The 21,199-nt window shown below is 42.4% G+C and overlaps 1 protein-coding gene across 2 annotated transcripts in view; it reads right to left on the bottom strand.

The window, feature by feature from the left end:
- The window catches only part of LOC122560471 (kinesin-like protein KIF19), an 87,336-nt gene that overhangs the window by 26,195 nt on the left and 39,942 nt on the right, over positions 1–21,199 (bottom strand). Inside the window, exons 3-6 of one of the 2 annotated variants that reach the window (XM_043711106.1) lie at positions 19,524–19,629; positions 14,297–14,824; positions 3,550–3,751; positions 1,772–1,879 (exon numbers count right to left, since the gene is read on the bottom strand). In XM_043711106.1, coding sequence (XP_043567041.1) covers positions 1,772–1,879; positions 3,550–3,751; positions 14,297–14,824; positions 19,524–19,629 — 944 coding nt within the window. The remainder of the gene's footprint in view (positions 1–1,771; positions 1,880–3,549; positions 3,752–14,296; positions 14,825–19,523; positions 19,630–21,199) is intronic. The other variant, XM_043711107.1, reaches the window with a different exon arrangement.

The raw sequence follows: 21,199 nt of genomic DNA, 5'->3' as shown, positions 1-21,199 counted from the left end.
TACAAGGATGTTGCCAGGGTTGGAGGATCTGAGCTACAGGGAAAGGCTGAACAGGCTGGGGCTGTTTTCCCTGGAGCGTCGGAGGCTGAGGGGTGACCTTATGGAGGTTTACAAAATTATAAGGGGCATGGATAGAATAAATAGGCAAAGTCTTTTCCCTCTAGTCCAGAACTAGAGGGCATAGGTTTAGGGTGAAAGGGGAAAGATATAAAAGAGACCCCTGGGGCAACTTTTTCACACAGAGGGTGCTACGTGAATGGAATGAGCTGCCAGAGGAAGTGGTGGAGGCTGGTATAGTTGCCATATTTAAAAGGCATTTGGATGGATATATGAATAGGAACAGCTCCATAACCACACCTATGACAGGATTAAGAATCAATGGTCAAGGTTCTCTCCATTTCTTTTGGGAGACTGCAATATACTTCATGCATGCCTTATGATTTGACCAATTTCAAGAATGCTGAACACCTTAATATTTCTTCCCTCACCGTTTATCCCTTGAATACCTTGCACATTTCATCTTGACTACAATGCCTCCATTACCTTTTCTTTTGTGAAGATTGGATGAAGGATTTATTCATAACCAAGCACATGCCTTCCATCCCCACACACAAATTATCTTTTTGATCATTGCTGGTTTTTGATATAGTACTTCTGATAGATTTTTCATTCACCTCAATTTTGCTTGCGAATTTCTATTCATTTATTCTCTTGATTAGATTAGATTCCCTACAGTATGGAAACAGGCCATTCGGCCCAACAAGTCCACAGCGACCTTCCGATGAGTAACCCACCCAAATCCTTCAGTTTACCCCTGACTAATGTACCTAACATCATGGGGAATTTAGCATGGCCAATTCACCTAACCTGTACATTTTTGGACTGTGGGAGGAAAACGGAGCACCCAGAGGAAACTCCGCAAACACGGGAAGAATGTGCAAACTCCACACAGCCACCCGAGGCTAGAATCAAACCTGGGTCCCTGGCGCTGTGAGGCAGCAGTGTTAACCACTGAGCCACCGTGCTGCTCGTGTTTTCCTTAGTTTTCTTTTGAGTTTCACCCATGCAGTCTGTATTCCTCCAGGATGCCTGCAGCTCTGTACCCAACATAAATTTACATCACCATATCTTACTCTATGTTCTTGAACATTCAAAGAGATCTCGATTTCCCTTCCTTACAACACCATATGGATTGCTGTAGTTCAAAGTGGCGGCTCACCACCACCTTCTCCACGGCAATTCGGAAATGGATAATTAATGCTGGTCCAATGCTGGATGGCCACGTCCTATGAATGATTTTTTTTTAAAAAAGCCTCTCCATCTCTTCCTGCTCTGTTCTTTTCATTAGCTATGCTAAAATCTAACTGAAATATGATTGATAGCAAACAAAATATTCTCTGACTGATGTCCTTTGGGGAGGAAACTGCCAACTTTATCTAGTTTGGCCTACATTTGACTCCAGAACTACAGAAATGTGGTTGACACTTAAATTGCCCTCTGAGCAATTAGAGATGGCCCAATAATTGCTGGCCGAGCCAGCGATGCCCTTTTCCCATTAATAAATTTTAAAAAGTTTTCTGTTGAGTTTCATTTCCAAAGATGATGTGCAGAACTGCAATCTGATCTCTTATAATATTTGCTATGTATTGGAATATAATGGATATAGTCAGCACTTAAAATCAGGTCAGTAAACTACAGGTCAATGAGAAAAAGTAATTCTGTGCTTTGGATATTCCACACCTGTTAATCTGTAGAAACATGAATTTCTGACCTCTAACACGCTTGTGCAAGATCAACCCCTTGTTCCCCTCTGCGTTTCTCTGGTGAATGGTACTTGGGGTAGTGTTACCCACTTCTATCTTCTGTAACTGGCTTTCACCTGTGAAGCAGTAAAAATCATTGGTCGATTGACTGTGACTTTACACATTATAAATATATTGAAGTCTGTCTTATCTTTATTTAACTGACTGTGCGGACAGTGTGTTGGCAGCCCCTGTGCTTCCAATCCCTTTGGACTTCCTATAGGAACCACGCTTAATCCTTAAATGGGAAAATGGTAAATTCTGGCTGTTACTTCCATAAACCTTTAGTTGGTCAGACAATCCTTTCATAAGTTTGGTTCTCCTCAAGATGTAATAATGTGCTACCATATGGAAGATTGAGGAAATGAAGCAGATGAATGGGAAAGCATCAATATCCATCAGAGTTAGGCTTGCAACTGCATGTTAATTCAGACACTGGGCCGCTTCACTAGACAGACTCTATGGACAAAGATTGGAAAACTAGAAATAAAGGAGCACAGGGAACAAAAATATTCAATAATTGTTAATGATTCTCTCCTGTCCTCTCTCCTGAAGTATTGTCTCACTAAGGGACTGTCCCATAAACACTTATGTTTGGTTTATATTTTCAAAGTTTATTTAATGTGATGAGAACATCATTGAGATGGCTAGGATTTGTTGCCTACCCCTAATTATTCTTGAACTGAGCAGCTTCCCAGGCCATTTCAGGCTGGATTTAGGAAGGCACATTATTTTCCCTAAAGAACATTAGTGAACTTGATTTTTATGACATTCAATGATAGCTCTGTAGCCACCAACACTGATACAAGTATATTAAACTCCAGCAACTGCTGTGGTTACATTTGAATCAACACTCCCCAGCATTAACCAGACCTCTGGGTTAGACTCCAGTTACATTACTGCTATGTCACCATTTTGCCCCTTTATCCAGTTTAGACAATGACTGTCAACCTGTGGGTCACATGTTAAGAACATCTCAGCTAAGCTAAAATTTGTCTTGAGTCAATATGAACACATTTCCCAGTCTACTGTAAAGCAACAGGTGCAGCAACATCATCCATTTCAACCCCATGAGGCTAAAGTTTACATTTCATGGGCGGCACGGTGGCACAGTGGTTAGCACTGCTGCCTCACAGCGCCAGAGACCCGGGTTCAATTCCCGCCTCAGGCGACTGACTGTGTGGAGTTTGCATGTTCTCCCCGTGTCTGCGTGGGTTTCCTCCGGGTGCTCCGGTTTCCTCCCACAGTCCAAAGATGTGCAGGTCAGGTGAATTGGCCATGCTAAATTGCCCGTAGTGTTAGGTAAGGGGTAAATGTAGGGGTATGGGTGGGTTGCGCTTCGGCGGGTCGGTGTGGACTTGTTGGGCCGAACGGCCTGTTTCCACACTGTAAGTAATCTAATCTAATCTAATCTAATATGCTAATTTAGCATATATTCAGGGATTGGATTACCTACTCACTGGTTTATCTCTTAGTGCACCCAAGTTTTGTTTAAAATTTAGCTGACATATTTTATCAAAGCATTTTTAAACAATATCTGCAAGAAATATCATAGATTATTTAAAAATAAAGCTTGTACAGATTTTCTTTTTTGAATCCATGTACTTTACATATTTCAGAGAACTTGGTTTGAGTTCTTTGGTTTCATGACCTGTTAAATTGCGTGAAACTTTAACAAGCAGTGGAGAGCTGCATTGCCCACAGAGGTGGTAAAACGAGAGGTACCATGAATCAGATTGATGATCACCTGAATGATAGTTGAGTGGGAATTTGATCTTTGTTGCAGGAGGTACATTGGCATTTGGAAGATTGGCAATTGTTGCTGGTAGAACCTTTGGCTGCAGATTGAGGTTGGAGTTCTGGAAAAGGCGTGGAGCAACAGAAAACCGATGGTCAGAAATGCTTTTGAGATTGTGAGGCCGTGAGAAGCTTGGTCTGAGCTTGGGAAGCTGCAAAAGAAAATAACGTTTATTAGAAGTGAGTGACCGTAATGAGATGAACTGAAAAAAAACCACAGGAGCTCTGAGTATGAGGGGCGAAATTGCGCATGACAGAAATGTAATCTGAGTGGTATTACTTTAAACAGATACCGTAATGTTACGTACTTTGCAACATGTATTCAGCTCCACTTACCTGAGCAGAACTGAATACAAGTGTTTCCTACCGGAAGCAACAAATTATATTTTTATTTCCAATATCATCTGAGTCCACCAGCAAACTATAGATAGAAATCATCCAGAATTTAATTCATTGAGTTTGGACACAGGGAACTCCCAGGATATAATTAACTTGTTTCTATGGAATAGATCAACAGGAGAGAATCTAACCATCGCCCCTTGACATTCAATGGCATTATCTTTGCTGAATTCCTCACTACCAACATCCTCGAGGTTACCTTTGACCAGAAACTGAACTGGACTAACCATATAAATATAGTAGCCACAACAGCAAATCGGAAGCTAGGAATTTAATAGTGAGTAACCGACCCCCTGACTCTCAAGGTCTGTTGGCTGTTTATAAGGCCATTTACCTGAATAGGTGCAACTCCAACATCACTCAAAAATCTCAATGCCATTCAGAAAAAAGTAGCCCACTTGGCTGCCTCCCGATTCTCCATTTAAACATTTAACCTCTTCACCACCAATGCTCAGTAGCAGCAGATGTACACCATTTACAAGTACACTGCACAAGTTCACCAAGGCTCTTTATATTGCACCTTCCAAACCTATGACCATCAACTCTAGAAGGCACAGGGCCAGCAGACATAAACAAAACAATACAGCACAGGAACAGAGTGTTCAGCCGACCATGACTGCATCGACACATGATGTCTTTCTAAACTAAAACCGTTTTGCTTCTACATGGTCCATATCCCTCTATTCCCTGCCTATTAATGCATGTGTCAAGATGCCTCCTCAACATTGCTATTGTATGTGCCTACGTGTGGTGTAAAATTATGTCCCAACACATGTGTGAATCATAATGTAACACATGTATTGGGCCAAGCAGTGGAATGTGGTGAAAGGGTTAAAATTATGTCCCAATACATGTGTGAATCTAACCGGAATGGAGGTGTTGCTTAGTCCCGTGTGAATCTTATTACACACCTCCCCGTGTGAATCTTCTTATCTGTATGTAACCAGAATGGAATGTGTTTTTTAGCCTTGCTCTGCTGTTCACATGAATGTTTATATCTGGAAAAGAGTATATCAGCTGGAAAAGTCTCCAGTTCGGTGAGTCTGCTCCGGGGTTACGTTTAACCGCCGAGCGTGGGTTGTTGGCAACCGCTCTACGAGAACTGACGGCTCCCAGTTCCGGTAACATGTAGAGTGAGTATAAGCCAGACCCGTTGTAAGTATGAGACCTGGTTGTGGCGACGCTGCGGGGAATAAAATGCTCATATTCTAGCAGACCCGCCTCTTGGTCGTTTGTTCTGTGTCAGACTACTCTCCTACGAACCTGACCTTGAGAATTTTTTAAAACACTACGCCACCTCCACTGGCAGCACAATCCAGGTACTTACCAACCTCTGTGTTAAAAACCTGCCTCTCAAATCTCCTTTAAACTCTTTTAACTTAAGCCTATATCCCCATTTCTACCCTTGGAAAACAACTCCAACTGTCCATTCTTTCCATGCTTCTCAGAATTCTGTAAACTTCTATCAGGTTGTCTCTCATTCTGCAACATTCAAGTGAAAACAAGTTTGTCCAATCTCTCCTTATAACTAATTACCTCCACACCAGGCAACATCCTGGTAAACCACTTCTGCGCCCTCTCCAAAGCCTCCACATCCTTCTGGTAGTGTGGTGAACAGAACTGTACACAATATTCCAAATGTAGCCTAACTAAAGCTGACCAGCATGACTTGCCAATTTAAATACTCTATGTCCCAACCGACAAAGCCAAGCATGCCATATGTCTTCTTGACCATCTTATCCACTTGTGTTGCCCCTTTCAGAGAACTGTGGATCTCTACTCCTTGGTTCCTTTGTTGTTAATCATAGAATTCCTACAGCATGGAAGCAGGCCATTTGGCCCATCAAGTCCACACTGACCCTTTAAAGAGCTTCCCACCTAGATTCACCTCCCTTACTCCATCCCTTAGCATTTCCCAGGGCTAACTCACTGAGCCTGCACATCTCTGGATACCACAGGCAATTTTAGCATGGCTAATCCACCTAAACTGCACATCTTTGGACTTTGGGAGGAAACTCATGCAGACACGGGGAGAATCTCCACACATTGTCAGCCGAGGCTGGAATTGAACTCGGGTCCCTGGCACTGTGAGGCAGCAGTGCTTACCACCATACCACTGTGCTGCCCTAGAAATTGAAGCCTTCAAATGGTAAGCTGTGAGCATAATTATATACTTAGCAGCAATGGGCTACAAACCCACACCTCCACAGAGACTGGAACTTGAGTCCAACGTCTTAGACCACTCAGCCATGTTAACATGACTCTACTGGCGAGCTCAGTGGACAGAGACAAAGTGATGCCAACCATCAAGTCACCATGCTGCCATTAATATTTATAAGGATTCTGCCATTTACTGCATATTTCTCTCCTGTATTGGACCATCCCAAAATACACCATCTCACACTTGACCAGATTAAATTCCATCTGCCATTTCTCCACCCAAGACTCCAGTCCATTTATACCCTGCTGTATCCTCTGGCAATCATCCTTTCTATCCCCAGCTCCCCCAATCTTTGTGTCATCTGCAAATTTACTAATTGGGCCACCTACATTCTCTTCCAAATCACTTAAACAAATATTACAAAAAACAGAGATCCTAGCACTGATCTCTGCGGAACATCATTGGTCACAGATCTCCAATCAGAAACACACTTTTCTTCTACTGCTCTCTGTCTTCTATGACTAAGCCAGTTTTGTATCCATCTGAGTAGCTCACCACATAGTCCTTGTGACTTCATCCTCTGTATCAGCCTGTTAGGAGGGATCTTGTCAAAGGCCTTGCTAAAGTCCATATAGAAAACATTATAGTGCTGCCCTCATTGATCATCTTTGTCAGTACCTCAAAAACTCAATCAATTCCTCAAAAAACTCAATCTTCCCTGCACAAAGCCATGCTGCCTATTGCTAATAAGTGCAAATGCAAGTAAATCCTGTTCCTAAGAATCTTCTCCAATAATTTTTCTACCATACAAAAGACTCACTGGCCTGTACTTTCTCCCATTATCCCTGTTGTCCTTCTTAAACAAAGCAACAACATTGGCTATTCACCTCTCCTGTGCCTGAACAGAATTCAAAGATTTCAAAAAGGTCCCAGCAATTTCCTCACCTGCCTCCCTCAGCATTCTGGGATATATCCCATCAGACCTTGGGAACCTGTCTACCTTCCTGCTTTTCAAAACACTCAATACCTCTTCCCATTTTATATTGACATGGCCTAGAATATCTACATACTCCTCCCAAGACTCACCCTCCACCATATCGGCACAGTGGCTCAGTGGTTAGCACTGTTGCCTCACAGTGTTAGGGACCCGGGGTTTGATTCCATCCTTGGGTGACTGTGTGGGATTTGCACATTCTCCCTGCATCTGCATGGGCTTCTGCATGCTCTTGTTTCCTCCCACCGTCCAAAGATGTGCAAGTTAGGTGGATTGGCAATGCTGGAGTGTCTGGGGATATGTAGGCTAGGTGGATTAGCAATGGGATATGCAGGGTTACAGGGAGGAGACGGGTCTGTGTGAGTTTGATGGCTAAATGGCGTGCTTCCACACTGTGGGGATCCTATTTTAAGACCTCCTCCTTTGTGAATACCAATGCAAAATTAAGGACCTCACCCACTTCCTCCATCTCCTGGCATAAATTCTCTCCTTTGTTCTTGAGTGAACCCATCCTTTCCCTAGCTGCCCTCTTCTTCATTTTGTATTTATAAAATACCTTGGTGTTTTCCTTAATCCTGTTTACCAAAGACATTTCCGCGCCCGTGTAAGCCCACCTAGTTCCTTGCTCAAGTTCTTTCCTGCTTTCTTTGTATTCTTTATGGGTTTTCTCTGTCTTCAGATTCCTAAACCTTATGTGCGCCTCCTTTTACTTTTTGACTAAGCTCTTAATTTCTCTTATCCTCCAAGGTTTCCAGGTTTTGGCATCCGTATTTTCATAGGAACATACTGATTCTGATCTCTAATCAGATGACCTTTAAGTTATTCCCAAATTCTAGATGTGGATTTATCCTGAAACATCTGCCCCCAATCTACATTCCCCAGTTTCTGCCTAACACTGTGGAAGTTAGCCTTCCCCCAGATTATTACTTTCACCAAAGACTACTTTTGTCTTTAACAATAAGTAACTTAAACCCTACAGACTTATGATGACTGTTTCCAAAATGCTGCCTCTATCACCTGGCCAAGCTCTTTTCCCAGTACTAGGTCTAGTACTCGGGCTATTTCTAAAAAGCTCCCTAGACACATGCAACAAATTCTACCGCCATCCAAAAACCTGGCAGAGAGCTCCAGTCAATTCAAGGGAAGTTAAAATCCCCCACCACAGCAACCCTGTTGTTCTTACTTTTTTCCCATAATCTGTTCACATATCTGTTCCTCTATCTCCCACTGGCTGTTGGGAGGCCTGTAGTATAATCCCATCCTATTCCTGAGCTGTACCCATATGGTCTTGCTGGATTAACGCTTCAAGGTGCCCTCCCTCAGTATAGCTGCGATATCCTCCTGAATTAGTCACACAACTCTCCCACCTCTTTTACATGTCTCTTTAACTCACCTGAAACATCTAAATCTCAGAACATTAAGCAGCCAGGCTTGACCCTCTAACAAGTCTCGGTAATAGCCAATGATTAAATGTATTAATCCAAGTTCATTTGCCTCATCTGTCATACTCCTCACAGGAAAACAAATACATTTGAGGAAACCTCTGCTCGTCTGTGCTTCCTCTTACTCTTATTGGCCTTAGTCTCTGAATTCTCTTCAGTAATTTTACTAACTGACCTATTGCTCTAGTTTAAACCCTCCCGAGTGGCACTAGCAAACCTCCCTGCCAGGATACAGGTGCCCCTCCAGTTTAGGTGCAATCTGTCCTTCTTGTACATGTCCCACCTGTCCCAGATGACATCCCATGATCCACATACCTGAAGCCCTTCCTCCTTTAGCAGCTCTTTAGCCATGTACTATCTTCCTTAGTTTCACTGGAATGTGGCACAGGGAATAATATATAGAACACAGAACTGTACAGCACAGGAACAGGCCCTTCAGCCCACGATGTTGTGCCAAAAATGACACAAAATGAAATTAATCCCTTCTGTCTGCCTTTGGCCCATGTCCCTCCGTTCCTTACATATTCATGTGCCTATCTATAAGTCTCTTAAATGCCCTTCTTGTATCTGCCTCAGTCTCCACTCTGGCAGTGCATTCCAGACTCCTACCACACTCTGTCTAAAAGAATTGCCCCATATGTCTCCTTTGATCTTTCTCCTCTCACCTTAAATGCATGCCTTCTAGTACTCTGAGAGTACAACCTTTGAGGTCCTGCTTTCCAACTTCCTACCTCTTCCATGATCTCGTATTGAAGGACCTCATCTTTCTTGCTGCTTATGTCATTGGTACCAATATGGGACACAACCTCTGGCAGCTCACTCTTCCCTTTCAGAATATCCTGTGCTCAACCAGAGACATCCTTGACCCTGGCATCAGGGAGACAACACATCATCCTGGAGTATCACTCACAGCCTCAGAAACACCTATCTGTGCCTCTGACTATAGAGTCCTACATCATTACTGCTTATCTACATTTTGACCCTCCCTGCTGTACAACAGTGCCAGCTGTGGTGCCACTGACCTGGCTGCTCCTGCTGTTTTTCCCCTAGAGGCCACTCCCTCAAAAGTATCCAAAATGGTATACCTGTTTGAGAGGGGAATGGTCACAGGATACTCCAGAACTGCCTGCCCACACTATCGCCCTGGTGGTCACCCAACTCTCCTCAGTCTGTGTAGTCCTTACTGGTGGTGTGATCAGCTAGCTATACCTGCTATCCACAATGTCCCCAGCCTCATACTGAGTCCACCTGCAGCTCCAGACGCTTCATGTGGAAAATCAGGAGCTGCAGCTCAACATGTAGTCACATGAACACTGGAATATACATGGCAACACCACCACCTTCAAATTCGCCCATCACTCACCATCCTAACTTGGAAATATCTCACTGTTCCTTTAGCATTGCTAGATTAAAATCCTGAAACTCCACCCCTAATGGGATTGAGAGTCTATCCACAGCAAATGGACTGCAGCTGTTCAAGAAGGGAGCTCAATACCACTTTCTCAAGAGTAACTAGGGATGGGCAATAAAAGCTGGCCCAGTCATCAATGCCCACATTCCCAAGAATGAACAAAATAAAAGTTTGTGATGTGTAGACTTCAGACAATGAAAAAGCCTAAGTTCAAGGGAATTCACAGCCCTTGAGAAAATGGTTTCTTAGCTCAGCTCTGATTATAATTCGAGCTGGTCCTCTTCAGTATGGGTTAAACCCTTAGTTCACAATGAAACAATTATGAGTTTAAAGCCTTACATAGACAGAGTCCTAAATGAATAGTTGTAAATGAACTTTCAGATGAGCTTTGAATTAAGGGGCTTTTTTATTGATTTGATGTTAGATATCACACAATAGTTTGAAAAGGAGTAGGAAGTTATGAACACAATATACAAATTGACCTTGCACAAGATTAAAGCTGGGAAAATATAATGTAACTTGTTATGACATGGAGGCAGACAAACAAACCAAAAAATTTTGTTTTCAGTCCTATTCACACAAAAGACAGACACAGTTAGGGGATAAATAACAAAACTGGCCAGATTAATTAATTGGTTTTCACAATATGTTGTTCTACAGATGACAGTTTCTTGTTGATTTTCTGAAAATGTTGATCAGGATCACCTGTTCAGCTCATCCAGTAAAGGAATTAATACTGCTAATTTAGTTTTCCATTCTCTGAGCTTCCAAAAGCTGCAAATGGGAATGTTGGTCAGGAACCTTTCAAATCTTCATGCTGTAGAATCAACAGCCACATTTCTTTTCACAGAAAACACAGTCCAAAGCCCAATCCAAACTCTGACCACTCCCTGACAGACCAACCTTCTTCTCCACAAGGTCCCAGTTACCATTCAGCATCAGTCATCTGTTTGAGTGTAAGGTCTTCCCCAGATTTTGCAGAACCAATTCCTAGGTACACACATCATTATTAAAAAGGTTCAGCTGTCTGTTTAAACATAATGCTCTTCCCAATTAATGAAGCATCTGCAGAACTTTTTGATCAGGAACCAATCTGCAATTAATTTCCAGGCCTGGCTTCATGAATCCTGAAGTTTGTTTTTAAACTGAATCCAAAAGTTTGTTTGGTTTGTTTACCTTTTAACACAAGCTATCACCCTCAGTCCAAAAGTCACGCTTAACATACTGTTGTGAATTAACAGCTCCAAATTAAAATTGATCAAAGAGTAAAAGAAAAATAATGGAAAAATCAGCAAGGGCTCTAACAAGGAGCAGGAGAATCGACGTTTCAGGCATAAGCCCTTCTTCAGGAATGAAGGCTTATGCCCAAAACGTCGATTCGCCTGCTCCTCGGATGCTGCCTGGCCTGCTGCGCTTTTCCAGCACCACACTTTTCAATTCTGGTCTCCAGCATCTGCAGTCCTCACTTTCTCCTAAGGGCTCTAACAAACCAACCCAAGCCATACCATGTCCTGACATAGTGCACATATAAACCATCAACTTAAGCTGTAATCATGTACAGGACAGACAATAAATCACAGAAGTGTCTGTAGCAGGAAGGAAAGTTTATTTCCTCTCCTGTAAAATGATTAATCCAGCTTTTGAAAAGATGCAGATAATCCTCAACATTTCAGTAAAGAGTGGGAACAATAAGTTTCTGTATAAAAGGTATTTCCCAACATCTAACAAACTCTACGTTCTTTAATTTGCCTGTTCCCACCCATCCCCATCCCATCCAGTTTGGTGGCACAGTAGTTAACACTGCTGCTTCACAGCACCAGTGAATTCCATTCTTGGGTGACTGTCTGTGTGGAGTTTACACATTCTCCATGTGTGTGTGTGGGTTTTCTCCGGATGCTCTGGTTTCCTCCCACAGTGCCAAGATGTGCAGGTTAGGTGGATTGGCCATACTAAATTGCCCACAGTGTCTTGGCACAGGAGGGTTAGCTGGGGGAAATACATGGATAGGTAAGAGTATCTTCTTCAGAGGGTCAGTGTGGACTTGACAAACCAAATGGCCTGCTTCTACACTATAGGAATTCTATGACATCCTAATTGGCTTCTCCAACTGAATAGAGTAAGCAAAGTGAGTATTATCACTATTCTCAGTTCATCTTTTACTGTCCCAGAATTAGCAAACTTCATCACAGAGATATGCAGTACAGAACCAGACCCTTTGTCCAACACATCGATGCCGACCAGATATCCTAAACTAATCTAGTCCCATTTGGCCCATATCCCTCTAAACCCTTCCTATTCATATACCCATCCTGATGCCTTTTAAACCAATCTCCATTACTTCCTCTAGCAGCTCATTCCATACATGCACTAAATTCTGCCTGAAATAATTGTCCTTTTGGTCCCTTTTAAATCTTTCCCCTCTCACCCTAAACCTCAGCCTCCGATTCTCCAGGGAAAACAGCCCCAGCCCATTCCGCCTCTCCCTACAGCTCAAACCCTCAATCCTGGCAATATCTTTTGTAAATCTTGTTTGAACCCTTTCAAGTTTCACAATATCCTTCCTATAGAACTTCTGTTTGAACAGAATTTTATCCCATTCTTAAAGTCTTCATTTCACTAATGAAAATATTTCCAATGTAGTTTGGCTGTCCTGAAAATTAAGAGTCAAAATATTAGTCATCATTTCAATTATAAATAAAAATGGTGCTGGAGAAATTCAGCAGGTCTGGCAGCAACTGTAGAGACAGAAACAGAGTTAATGTTTTAGGTCCAATATGATGCTTCTCCAGAACATATTTTAATTATCCACCTCTGAACTTTCTCCAGAACCTAATTATCTTCTGCCAAGCAGGACATGATACTCCATAGCAATAGATACCAAAGCCAAGCAGACTAAGTATAACATTTGTAGCTTTATATCCATTCTTGTAACATTATCTGAAACTACTTACTTTTTCAATAGTCTCATGATACCACATGAATGTTTTATGACACGGGATTTCTATTGTAACTTCAACGCATTGCATATACAGTTCTGGAGTTTCCCCGACACCGATGTCTGATGTAACATTTGAATGATTAAAAGTTAATTCTTCCAGAATATCTAATCAGCTTATTTCATAGCTCCAAATTCCAAACATGCATGTATATTTTTATATGCATCTGCAAATTTGTGAACGGTTCCATCAATGTTTCATTCATTTTATGAATGATGATGATAAACTTCCACAGAGGCATCAGAGTCCATTTAGACTCACAACACGGCTCCTTTCAAACCATTTATAATGCTCCATAGTCTCCAACATTCGAAAATAGGACCTAGTATAATATATTATAATATTATAAATTAAAACATATATCCAGCAATTTCACAAGGGAATCTTCCACCACAGTCGGCAATGCAACACCTTTTTTAAGGCTTTCTGCCTGTTGAAGAGCCTGACATCTACTGCAATGCCCTCATCCACAATTCATAGAGTCATAGAGATGTACAGCACAGAAACAAACCCTTCAGTCTAACTCGTCCATATTGACTACATATTCCAACCCAATCCAGTCCCACCTGCTAGCACGTGGCCCATATCCCTCCAAACCCTTCCTATTCATATACCCATCCAGATGCCTTTTAACCTGGTCAATTCCTCACTGAAACCAAATGAGTTCACTAAGAGTCTGAAGTGACCCAGGGGTTTTCTAACAAATGCTTTTTGTCCAGATGACCACATATCCCATTCCTTCCAGCAGTTGTTTTACTTGTTCTCCACTTATGGTCCTTGTTGCCTGAAAGTTGGCCATCATTGCTTATGTCATTATGTCACTAAGAGGTGAGGCAAGACAAGGATGCAGGCCTCAGGAGCTACCTCAGCCAGTGCAGACCAGTTTTTTAAGTGTCGTTCTGCATTACACCTGAGCCAACCAACCCCTCTCTATGTGTCCAACAACAAATCCATCAGATCTTTAATTGTCAATGTATAACTTATTCCCTTTAATTATTGGGACTAAGAGTCTTCCTTCAAATCATTCATCTCATATTTGCTTAAGGCACATTAGTTTCTATGCTTCACCTTTGTAAGAAGATTACTTGGCTAAAAGTGTGACTTCTTACATAAAATGTTTCAATATTCTTTAATAAAATGCCGGATAAAAATTAATAATGCCCCATTTTCATCTCTCTGGGGGATTTAGATTCATAAGTCCTTCTTTAAGTTTAATTTACTGTACGATAGACATCAAGTTCCTGAAAAATGATGACAAAGCTTTAAACAAATATTTCTGTCAGTTAAGTCTTACCCCCTGGGAATTCACTTCGAAGGATTGGGATTGATTCTTCCTTGCATTTCTCTCGGTGGAATCTTCCATTTGTTTGGTCTTTCTCAGTCCTTTTATTTTGGTGCAAGACTCAGATGGGGAGGGGGTAGGGGGACTACTGTACTCTTGCTTGTTCCTGAAGGTGTTCACTCCCATCTCAACCATGAGATGATCAAAGTTGACTACCGACCTCAACTCAGTGTTTAGTATGTTAGTCTTTGCAACTACTGGAACTGGGTTCTCCTCGGTCTCCTCTGCTGAGTGAGTGGACAGCATGTTCCTTTCCTTTTCTCTTGTGGGTACCAGCGCCAAGTCAGCCACATTCGCTTGTGATCGCCGCTTAGCTGCTATGACAGCGATGCTCTTTGTCCCTGTGACAATCTCTTGAAGCTTTCCTGGGCTTTGCTGCCTGTCCACAATATGGAATTCTGATTTACTGCTACCTGCTTCAGATGGTGTGCTGGACTGCCTACTGTGGCTCCGTTCTTTCAAGCTGATCAGACTCTGCTTCTGTCAAGGTCAAACAGACAAAAATATCAAAGATAACATTCACTTCGTAGTGACATTGTTACTCACTCCATTGGTTCGGCCACTTTTGCAATATTGTGATCAATTCTGATATTTCTGCTATAGGATGTTATGAAACTTGAAAGGATGCAGAAAAGATTTACAAGGATGTTGCCAGGGTAGGAGAGAGGTGACCTTAAAGAAGTTTATAAAACAGATAGGGTGAATATGTGTTGCTGGAAAAGCACAGCAGGTCAGGCAGCATCTGAGGAGCAGGAAAATCGATGTTTCGGGCCAGAGCTCTTCATCCGGTCCAAACCACCGATTTTCCTGCTCTCGGATGCTGCCCGACCTGCTGTGCTTTTCCAGCAACACACTCTCAACTCTGATCTCCAGCATCTGCAGACCTCACTGTCTCCTAGACATGGTGAATAGTCAAGGTCTTTTGCCTAGGATAGGGTAGTCCAAAACTAGAGGGCATAGGATTAAGGTGAGATGGCAAAGATTTAAAAGAGACCTTAGGGGCAACTTTTTCATGCAGAGGACAATACATGCATGGAATGAGTTGCCAGAGGAAGTGGTGAAGGCTGGTATAATTACAACACTCAAAGGCATCTGGATGGGTGCATGAACAGAAAGGGTTTAGAGGGGTATGGACCAAATGCTGGCAAATGAGACTAGATTTATCTCAGATATCTGGTCGACATAGACAATTTGAACTGAAGGGTTTGTTTCCATGCTGTACAACTCTATGACTCTGTAAGACTGGAAGAAATGTTGCTCAATGCGTTGTGGAAGAAGCTCTTAACTCCAGACACTCTGCTGTTTATAGGCAAAGGGAACCTGATTTATATTCGTACTTAAAGACTCCCTGCCATCAATTTCCAGAGCATCTTGTGTTAGTGAAAGCTCCAGTTTGAAAATGGAACCGTTGGCTGCAAACAAAACCATAACTTATTGAACTGGATTGAGCGGGATATTTATCTAAAGCTCATACAATAGAATCTGAGCAACAGGATCTGGACAGAAAGATTTATTTCCCAGGCAAAATATGTTGCTGAACTGATAAAATAATAATGCTCTGGGAAACCACACAAAATAAATGTATAAATAATCACCAGATTAATATTTGAATAAACAGACAAATCAGTGAAGTTCGATTTTGCTGGTAAAACTGGCAAAAGGTTTCTCTTGTCCACTGCTACTTTATGACTGTCGGGGAAAGAATGATCATGTTTTTATAACTGCTGACTCCTGCAATGCAAGCATTAGTTGGGTGAAAATTAAACAGTCAAAAATTTGATCCCCCGGGTTTCCTAGAATCTGAACTAGAAATAATAATGATCAGAAAACTTGGGTTATGATACAGAAGAATAGTCTAGATTGTCTCGTTGTGCAGTATCGAGACCCTCTCAAGATGGAATAGGGTGTCTTGTTGCTCCTCACCCTGGTCAATGTTTCTGACCTTAAGGTTACTTACATATGTTTGGTGTACTCTCTGGCTGCAGTGAAGTCCACAGAGAGTTGCAGCAAGATTACAGAGACCTCTCTGTGTGAAGTAGGCAGAAGTGGGTACTGCAGATGCTGGAGATCAGAGTCAAGATTAGAGTGGTGCTAGAAAAGCATAGCAGGTCAGGCAAATCTGAGGAGCAGGAAAAATCGACGTTTCGGGCAAAAGCTGATGAAGGGCTTTTGCTCGAAACGTCGATTTTTTCCTGCTCCTCGGATGCTGCCTGACCGGCTGTGCTTTTCCAGCACCACTCTCATCTTGTCTCTGTTGGAAATGTTGAGTGTACTTCAGAGCTACTGAGGAACTTTTAAAAAAAAAATCAAATTTAAAGAGTATAATTGCACAATGACAGTTGTCAGTCAGAATTTTGAAAAGAACAGAAAAGTATGATTAAAAGATTAATAAGAAGGGAAAAATTAGAGCCTGAGAGAAAGCAAGCAGAAATATAAAACAGATAGTAATAAGAAAAATGTTAACAGTGCATTGATCCTGTAAAAACTGTCGAATTATCACTTTTTTAAAATTGTTAATAGTTGTTTTTGGAACTGTGAGTTGAAGTAAAGAGAAGGGAACAAAGACAGATGTTTTCTGTTGGGAACTGGTCTGAAAAACTTAATTACTGATCTAAGGACACTGTAGATGAACTAACACTGAGCTGTTGCTATGCTCAGGGCTGGCAGCTGTTGGTGGATCAAAGGAAGACCGGTGCTAACCAGCCAACCACAAAGAATGCTGATTAAAAAGAGAAAAAGGAGAAATGACTGGGTTTTGGCAAGAAACAGTGTGATTTTTGAAAACAAAGCTGTGCTGCTTTGTTTTCTGCTCTCTCTATTTTCTCTCCCTTTATTGAATTGTTGAATGCTCTGTAATAAGAATCCCTTCGACCCAACAAGTCCACACCAACCCTCCGAAAAGTAACCCACCTAGACCCATTCCCTAACCTATATTTAGCCCTGACTAACGCACCTACCACTATGGGCAATTTAGCATGACCAATTCACCTAACCTGCACATCTTTGGATTGTGGGAGGAAACCGGAGCACCCGGAGGAAACCCACCCAGACACGGGGAGAATGTGCAGTCTCCACACAGACATTCGCCTAAGGTGGGAAAAGTCTTAAAAAATAAGTACATTTCTCTGGATAGTTGCTGAAACACTTTGTGTTAACCAGTGACTTGAGAATTCAAGCTGGATATGTAGTACCTGTGAATAACCCATTGTCTAAGGATTTCATGACGGTTTGGTATCTATCATTTGAAACATATAAAATGTTAGAAGTTATTTTTAAGTAGATTATAGCAGGGCACTTGGATAAGTTTAAGGTAATGAGGTAGTCTCCACATGGTTAAAAACAGGAATAGCCAGAGAAACTCAGCAGGTTTGGCAGTATCTGTGGAGAGAGAAACAGAGTTAATGTTTTGAGTCATAGAACATAGAACAATACAGCGCAGAATAGGCCCTTCGGCCCTCGATGTTGCGCTGACCTGTGAACTGGTCCAGTGACACTCCTTCACAATTGGGAATCAACATGGTTTTGTGAAAGGGAAATCATAGAGTCATTGAGGTGTACAGCACGCAAATAGACCCTTCAGTCCAACTCGTCCATGCCGAACAAGTATCCTAGATAAACCTAGTCCCATTTTCCAGCTTTTAGTCCATATCCCTCTAAACCCTTCCATTTCATGTGCTCATCCAGAGGCTGTTTAAATGTTGCAATTGTACCAGCCTCCACCACTTACTCTGCAAATCATTTCATACTTTTCATGAAAACCCTTAAGTCCCTTTTGAATCCTTCCCTTCTCACCATCAACCTATGCTCTCTAGTTTTGGACTCCCCCACCCTGGGGAAAAGACCTTGTCTATTTATACTATCCTTGCCCCTCATGATTTTATAAACCTCTATAATGTCACCCCTTAGTCTCCAACTCTCCAGGGAAAATAGCCCCAGTATTTTCAGCCTCTCCCTGTAGCTCAAACCTGTCAATCCTGGCGACATCCTTGTAAACCTCCTCTGAACTTTTTCAAGTTTCATAACATCCTTCCTTTGGCAGAGAGACCAGAACTACACACAGAATTCCACAAGTGAGGCCCACCTGTACAGCTGCAACATGACCTCCCAACTCCTATACTCAATGCACTGACCAATAAAGGCAAGCATCCCAAATGCCTACTTCACTATCCTATTTATCTGCAATTCCACTTTCAAGGAACTATGAGCCTGCACTCCAAGGTCTCTTTGTTCAGCAACGCTCCCAAGGACCTTAACAGTCAGTGCATAAGTCCTGCCTGATTTGCCTTTCCAAAATGCAGCACCTCACATTTATCTAAATTACACTTCATCTGCCACTCCTCCGCTCATTGGCTCACCTGATTAAGATCCCATTGTACTCTGAGATAACCTTCATCGCTGTCCACTACACCTCCAATTTTGGAGTCATCTGCAAACTTACTAACCATATCTCCTATGTCCACATCCATATCATTTATATAATTGACAAAAAGCCATGGACCCAGAACCAATCCTTGTGACATACCGCTGGCCACAGGCCTCCAGTTTGAAAAGCAACCCTCCACCACCACCCTTTGTTTCCTACCTTCGAGCCAATTCTGTATCCAAGTGGGTAGTTCTCCCTGTATTCCTTGTGATCTAGAACACAGAACATTACAGGCCCTTCAGCCCTCCATGTTGCGCCAACCTGTGAAACCAATCTGAAGGCTAATGGAACACTATTCCATTCTTGTGCATATGTTTATCTAATGACCACTTAAATGGCCTTAAGTTGGCAAGTCTACTACTGTTGCAGGCAGGGTCTTCCATGACCCTACTACTCTCTGAGTAAAGAAACTACTTCTGACATCTGTCCTGTATCTATCACCCCTCAATTACCCCTATGTCCCCTCGTGCTAGCCATCGCCATCTGAGGAAAAGGCTTTCACTGTCCAACCGATCTAACCCTCTGATTATCTGATATAGCCTTGCTAACCAGCCTACAATGTGGAACCTAGTCGAATGCCTTCTTTCTTTCTTTATTCTTGTCCAGTACGTTGATTGAAATTGCCCCAGTTAACACAATGTCTTCTCCCTACAGATGCTGCTCAGTCTTTCTGGCAGTTACTGTCTTTACTTGAGGTTTGTATTATTGGCCTTATTTGTCTTTCTGATCAGAAGGTGATGATGGTTTCCCACTAACCTGCAACAACAGAGGTCCAGCCAGACGGATGGGAGGTGGAGTTAGATTTGGCAATGGTTTCATGTACCTTGACTGAGCAGTGACTTTAAACACCTTATTGTTATCACTGTGAATAAACATAGGTGAAAATTTCTAGTTTTTACCATCAAACATGAAACATATGCACCTTCATTGTATAAATTTACATTCAATTTTGCTTCTTTCATGCAGTTGTTTGACTGCACCATGGCTTCACTCATACTCTAATACACAAACTAACAAAAAAACAGTAATTCAGAAACTAAAATATAAGTTGCTGGAAAAGCTCAGCAGGTCTGGCAGCATCTGTGAAGAGAAATTAAAGTTAACATTTCAGGTGTGGTGACCCTTCCTCAGAACTGATGGTAGCTCAGAAAATGTTGATTTATATGGAGAAGATAGGGTGGGGGGGAAGGGGGCAAGGAGTCAATGATATGTAGGGATGGAGCCCAAAGAGAGAGAACAGTTGGGCAAAGGGGTTGATAACAATCTGGCTGGGAGTGTGAATAGCTGTTATGGAGTTTGTTCGTGGCTAACAATAGGCAGCGCGTAATGGCAGACTATGTGATAACAAGGCCCTGGCGTGTGTGGTAGGGGGTTAGGACATGGGGTAGTTCAGGCCCTAAAATTATTGAACTTGATATTGAGTCCAGAGGACTGCAATGAGAAGCATAAAATGAGGTGTTGTTCTTCCAGCCTGTGCAGAAAATCTGGTCAGGGAACAGGATGGTGTGTTAAAGTGGGAGACATATGTACCCTCCTGATCTCCCACACAGGCAGAATGTAGACCACTTCTGCAAAGTGATCACCCAGTCTTCACTTCATTTCCCCAACATACAGGAGACCACATTGTGAGGAGTGAATGCAGAAGACTAGATTCCTGATGAAGGGCTTTTGCCTGTTCCTCAGATGCTGCCTGACCTGACATGTTTTTTGAGCACCACACTCTCGGCTCTAATCTCTAGCATCTGCAGTCCTCACTGTCGCCTAGTAGACTAGATTGTGTCAAGTGCAAGTAAAGTGCTGCTTTACCTGGAAGGTAATTTTAGGCCCTTGGATACTGAGGACGGATGAGGTAAATGGGCAGGTGTTGCACCTTCGGCGGTTGCAGGGGAAGGGGCTGTGGGGGTACATTGGGAGTGAAGGAAGAGTAGACCAGGGTGTCCTAGAGGAAACAGTCCCTGGGGAAAGCGGACAAAGGAGGGGAGGGGAATATGTGTCTGGTGGAAATGGTGCCTGATGATCTTCTAGATGTGGATGCTGGTGGGATGGTAGGTAAGGACAAGGTGAACCCTATTGCTGTTGCAGGAGGGAAGAGAGGGATTGAGGGCAGAATTACGGGAGATGAGTCGGACCTAGTTGAGGACCCTGTTGACAATGGTGACAGGGAATCCTTGGTTGAGGAAGAGGGTGGACATTTTGGAGGTTCCCTTTTCAAAGTTGGCCTCTTTGGAACATATGCGATTGAGACAGAGGAACTGTGAAAATGGAATGGAGTCTTTACAGGAAACAGGATGTGAGGATGTATACCCCAGGTAGCTGTGGGAGTGAATATTTATGTGTTTATAGTGAATATTAGTGACTAGTCTATCCCCAGAAATGGAAACAAAGATGTTGAGGAAGGGAAGGGAAGAGTCAGAGATAGACCAGGTGAAAGT

This window comes from Chiloscyllium plagiosum, chromosome 21 (genome assembly GCF_004010195.1).
Source record: "Chiloscyllium plagiosum isolate BGI_BamShark_2017 chromosome 21, ASM401019v2, whole genome shotgun sequence".
In the NCBI taxonomy this organism is placed as follows: domain Eukaryota; kingdom Metazoa; phylum Chordata; class Chondrichthyes; order Orectolobiformes; family Hemiscylliidae; genus Chiloscyllium; species Chiloscyllium plagiosum.
The sequence above is the reverse complement of the archived record's forward strand: the minus strand, read 5'-3'. Positions and strand labels throughout refer to the sequence as shown.